The following is a 5,265-nucleotide window of genomic DNA, read 5'->3' as shown; positions in this document are numbered from 1 at the left end:
TACAATATGTGGTGATCAAATCATGATAATTAGTATACTCATGTTTACAGCACATAATATTCGTCACCCTTAAGTATTTTCTCACTAAACTCCCACCCTCTCCCCCTTTCCCTGCCTCTAAATAACCACAGTTCTCTTCTCTTTTTTTTTGAGGCTCAATGTATTTTTGTGATTCTCTGTCTTTCTTTCTTTCTTTCTTTTTCTTTCTTTCTTTTCTTTCTTACTTTCTCACTTTTCTTTCTTTCTTTATTTTAGCCCCCACTTATGAGTGAGGACTCACTTTAACAAAATGCTCTGCACGTTCTGTGTGGCCTGCCCCAGCTGCACCTCCAGTGTAAGTGGGAAGTTAACGAGGGTGGCATTTCTCCTCATGGTTTGCAGCAGTTGACAAGGAAATCTGCCAGTTGCTGTTGCTGTTGATGGAAGGATTTCCTGCAGGTCGCCAAAGGCCAAAGATGGATCCCTTATTAAGCTCATTAGAATTGAGACTTGCTGTTAAAGAAAAGCTTTTTAAGTAACCACAGTAGCTGTGACTCAACTACCAGGTGCCCGGCTACCTCCTGTACGTCCCATGGAATCCTACACACCCTGGGAAGCACGTGCTACTACTCTTTTCCCTGTGAGGAAACAGAAGCTGAGAGAGGTTAAGTAACGTGCCCAGAGTCACAAAGCTAGGAAGTGGCTGTGCTGACAGCCAGTGTTGGCAGTCCGCCTGCAGCCCCCTTGCTCTTGCCCACTGTGCCAGAGTGCCTCGGGCCCTGGGGTCACAGTGTCTAAAGTGTGGAGGTATTATGGGCTCATGAAAATCTCCAGAAGGCCATTGAACTCCGTGCCTAGAACCGAGTTGGGGGAGCCCAAGGTTAGGCTGCCCTGTGTGTAGGGACAATGCGATACAGAGGCTGCTTTGGATGGGTGCCCCTCTCGTGACCTCCCAGCATCACACCCCAAAGGAATGACTGCAGAGATCAAACACTGGGCACAAACCAATGTGTGTCTCTCTGAAGATGATAGTCAGGGCTGAAAAGCCTCAATCTTGAGCTGTGCTATGTGGGCAGTGGATTCAGACTGTGAGCTCAGGCCTTCCTTGGAGATCACTTTACTGTGCTTCTGCCTAGCCCCAGGAGCCCCAGGACAAGAAGCCTGCTCACGTTCTGCACCTAAGGTTAGGCAGTTTACCCTGACTATAGTGTGTGCTAACGTTGGCTTTCCCATCACCTCAGTGCACTCTGTGTGGACCAGAATGTTGACAAGCTGACGGGTCCCTTGTCTGGCTGGGTGCTTTGTGAGATCACAGGCTGGGTGTGTTGTGATGTCACCCCCAAGCAACCTGAGCCCCTTTGTGATGTCCTGCAGCTGGATTATCAAGGGGCCCTGTGGGCCACACTGCAGTCTCATGTTTACATGAACAGAGGACAAGCCATCACTTAGTATGGCTAGTGATCTAAGAGGCAGGGGGCATGGCTTCAAAGCCGCGCCTTTTCCTCCAGAAACAAGGGCTCCTCGGACAGACACAGAGAACCACCGTCACCCAGCAGATCCTTCTTGTGCCCAGTACTGTTCGGTGTCAGGTGGGAACCACAGCTTCAGGTTGCTGCTGGAAGAAACTGCTTTCCAGGCTTTGATCGATGAGCCTTGGCTCAGAAGGCCGCTCCCTGTCCATGACATCCTGCCAGGGGCAGAAGATAGTCTCCTCTCTCTTCCCTTTCCAAAAAAGCTGTGGAGAATTGTCAACAGCAATGAGTTTGCATCAATTTGGTGGGATGATGGCGGGACTTGTATAGTGATCAATGAAAAACTGTTTCAAAAGGAGGTCCTGGAAAGGAACAGCCCCAACAAAGTGTTTGAAACAAAGTGTATGAAGAGCTTCATCCGCCAGCTAAACCTCTACGGCTTCAGCAAAATGTGTCTGGACGGTCACATGTCGGTCCGCCTCACCAGAGTTGTCATCCAGGAAAGACCAGTCTATGTCACGAGCAAGGTAACAGATGACGAATCTTCTAAGGGCCTACATTGGTGGGCTCAGGGTTTGGGTCGGGTGGAAGTGCCAGGACTGTCTCATGGGATTTGGGTGACATTGAGAAGGTACAGAACTGTTCCTGTGCCTGTTCCTTGTCTGTGTGGTGGTGACAGTAACTTAAGAGTTAACAGCATGGGTGTAGGGGATGTTGCTGAGAATGGTGCCAGTCCATCTGGGGTGTGTAAAAGATTACAGCTTTTCAGTCACTCCTACCTGGAGACAAATGCCACCTGGTGGTTGTTGTGTCCCCATAACTCCATAGTGCTTTAAACCGTAACATAGGCAGGGGTGAGGGACCTTCCCTGTTGAAATATCGGTGTGCCCCCACTAGTGTTTGGAGAAACGCTAAGCCTAAAGCAGGCAAGGAAGCCTGTTGAAGGTGGTGTGAACATGCATGCTTGCCTAATCATGGGCCCCTGGATTGGAAGAGCCCATGACCAGAGACTGCCAGCCAGGGGTTCACTCTGCAGCTGGCTGACGCTGCATGCTGAAGCCACCAAATCTGCTTCACTCCCCATCTGCAGCTTCAATGTCCCTATTCACTGGCCTCAGACACTTCCTAATTTGCCATTTTTAGGCATTTTCCAAGGGTGCAGTGCTCGCCATACATGGGTAAGTCTTAAGGATATAAAAACTAGTCCCCAGCTTCCTTTTGGGAATGTGACCTTTTCCTAAAGGACCTCCCAGGACCAGTAGAGCTGTGTTGCACAGGGGCGTAGACTGTTGATGGTTGCAGTCAACTCTCATGACCCAGAGTTTCCTTTTCTTTTTCAACTTTGAATCTCAGTTGCGGTTCTACTGCAGCCCCTACTTCAAAAGAAACTCCCCTCACCTCCTTGTGAGGATGAAGAGAAGGGTGGGCATTAAATCTGCATTAAGGCAGAAGAGGAGCCAGGCAGAAGCCCTGGAATCCCCTCCAGTACTTACAGCCACTGAGCAACAAGATCCAGCATCTACAAATGAGGACAACGAAGAGATACCAAAGAGCCAAGAACTTGACAGTCCTGCCACCCAAGTCAGGAGTGACTCTGCTCCGCTAGGAATTCCCGTGACAGTTCCGGAGCCCACCGTGGTGAGTGACGACGCTCCAATAACCCAGCCAGCCATCAGGCAGCCCAAGAGCAGCCAGGCCCACGTTACTCAGTTGGGGGATGTCACTGCAGAGCTCCCCTGCGTGTTCTTCACTGTACCTTCCACCCAGATTGATTCCTACGGGCCTGTGGTGGGTGTCCCTGCCACGACCCCCAGGATTCTCAACGTGCACAACACACAGCTTCCTTTGCCTGGACTGTTGCCTTTCTGTCATCACTGGGTGGCTCTGCCTGTCTTGGCTGCTTGGCCTGCCGCTTCCGTCTCGGCGTTGCCTCACCCTCCAACACCAATCCATTCCTGTCCCCACTGCCATTGTGTGTTAGAATTCATGCCAGGCACTGCTGGGATCCAGGGGTACCCAGACCATGCAGACTATCACAGGTAAGGAAAGCATTTGGTGACAACATGTGCTGGTCAATAAACAGGATCAGAAAATGAGTTATTTTCTGTCTGCACAAAAGAGTTGCTCATCTCTGTCATTTCTCTTCTTCTGTAGTCAAGGGCCCCCTCAGGTGTCTATTGCTTGCCTGGTAAAGACTTGAGAATAACCTCACTCCCTGGCATGAAGTAGGTGCCCAGTAGATACTCAGGCAGGATGTAGGTTTAACTGAGCCTCTCACACATCCTGCCTCGACTCACTAAAAGGTCTCTGCAGTTCTTGGAAAGTACACACACCCAGCAGCGGGGGCCAGATGTACACAATGACAAGTGCCCCTGGCCATCCAGACACAATTCCCTGCAGGGCTGCAACACATCTTCTTGCCAGTAGTCCCTCCTCCTCCCTAGAGGAGGCAGGGCTTCTTCCAGTACGTTCCAGTTACCAGCTTGTATTTTCTGCCTCTTCACTCCTTAATAGAGCAGCAAATCACACGTCACTTCATTGGCATTCTTGGGTAAGGCAGAAAGGAATACCCACTGGGACTGCTGATGCCTAAGCCTGTAAGAGCACAGACTCCTTGTTTTGACCTTTTTCATGGGTACTTCTCTGAAATGGGTTACATGTGTTCTTGCTGTCATAACTAGGAGAGATGCTGCACCACTTGCTCTGTCCTTGATGATCTGCGACCCGGTGTTTTCTGGGCAATGTTGGCTCAGGGACCCCCCTGACCCCCTGACACACACACAGTGGCCAGTGAGACACGTCAGCACATCGGGCGGATGATCAGCCCAAGGCTCTAGGCCTTTCTGTCAGCTGCTGCCAAACCACCCTTGGTGGCTCACCAGTTTTGCACAAGATTCAGACAGATCCCGAGGAGTTGGCATGACATGGTACACAGACTTGGCTGACTGACAGCGATGCCTTGTTCTGAAAATGTGGTGTGTCTCAGCTGAGTGAGGCCATCGCAAACCTGCCTGCTAGATGAGGGCAGAGGCAGCAGAATCACTGCACCAGGGAGCCCTGAAGAGCATGGGAGGAGAGAGGGAACACCAACAGCTGACACAAGGCTACAGAGGGGAGACAGAGCAGGAAAGGGGAAGAGCCAGGCTGGAACTCCTGGGCTTTCAGAGGGATAGGGTGGTACCAGTGGGCTCATTCACAATTGATGCCAAGGTGGGGGTGGGAGGAGGTGGGCGAGTTGAGCAGAGGTACAGGGAAGGCTACATCCACCAGCCCAGCAGCCCTTCTGTGTTCCTGGTGAGGGGTGCTCACATCACTCTTCGGTTGGTCACAATCCAACCACTAGTGGAGGTCAAGTGGATCTTCTGAGAACCCAACAACAGCCCCAGAGTGAATGAAACAAAAACTGACAGACTTGAAGCAAGAGTTCTACAATCGTACTTGGAGACTCCAATACCTCATGTTAGGAGCTGACTTGTGTCCCCTCCCCCCAGTTCCTATGATAAAGTCCTAAACCCCAGTGTGACTCTACTTGCAGTTAGAGCTGTTAGGGAGGTAATTAAGGTGAAATGGTATCCTAAGTGTGGGACTCTATTCCAATAGCACTAGTGTTCTTGTGACAAGAGGAAGAGACACCAGATTTCAATCTCTCTCTCTCACTCTCTCTCTCTCTCGACCACCACCCCCCCCCACATGTTAGAGAAGAGGCCATGTGAAGACACAGTGAGAAGGTGACCATTGGCAAACCACTAAGAGAGGCCTCACAAGAAACCCAATTTTCTGGCACCTTCCTTTGGTGTTTCTGGCCTCCAGAGTT

The 5,265-nt window shown here is 50.8% G+C and overlaps 1 protein-coding gene across 1 annotated transcript; it reads left to right on the top strand.

Moving 5' to 3' along the window:
* Positions 1-1,400: 1,400 nt before the first annotated feature.
* On the top strand, positions 1,401-4,271 carry LOC134368516 (heat shock transcription factor, X-linked-like). Its single transcript, XM_063084956.1, has 3 exons — positions 1,401-1,978; positions 2,805-3,490; positions 4,133-4,271. The coding sequence occupies exons 1-3, from the start codon at positions 1,430-1,432 to the stop codon at positions 4,269-4,271; spliced, it is 1,374 nt and encodes a 457-aa protein (XP_062941026.1). The 5' UTR covers positions 1,401-1,429.
* Positions 4,272-5,265: the final 994 nt, after the last annotated feature.

Source organism: Cynocephalus volans, chromosome X, assembly GCF_027409185.1.
Source record: "Cynocephalus volans isolate mCynVol1 chromosome X, mCynVol1.pri, whole genome shotgun sequence".
NCBI classification, from domain to species: domain Eukaryota; kingdom Metazoa; phylum Chordata; class Mammalia; order Dermoptera; family Cynocephalidae; genus Cynocephalus; species Cynocephalus volans.
This window is presented reverse-complemented; position numbering and strand designations above follow the sequence as displayed.

What these genes read in the sequence shown, in the direction of transcription:
- LOC134368516 (XM_063084956.1), top strand. Translation starts at nt 1,430, where the DNA reads ATGGCTAGTGATCTAAGAGGCAGGGGGCATGGCTTCAAAGCCGCGCCT. An exon ending in CAGTCTATGTCACGAGCAAG is followed by an intron (nt 1,979 to 2,804) that starts GTAACAGATGAC and finishes TTTGAATCTCAG; the next exon opens with TTGCGGTTCTACTGCAGCCC. An exon ending in GACCATGCAGACTATCACAG is followed by an intron (nt 3,491 to 4,132) that starts GTAAGGAAAGCA and finishes TGTCATAACTAG; the next exon opens with GAGAGATGCTGCACCACTTG.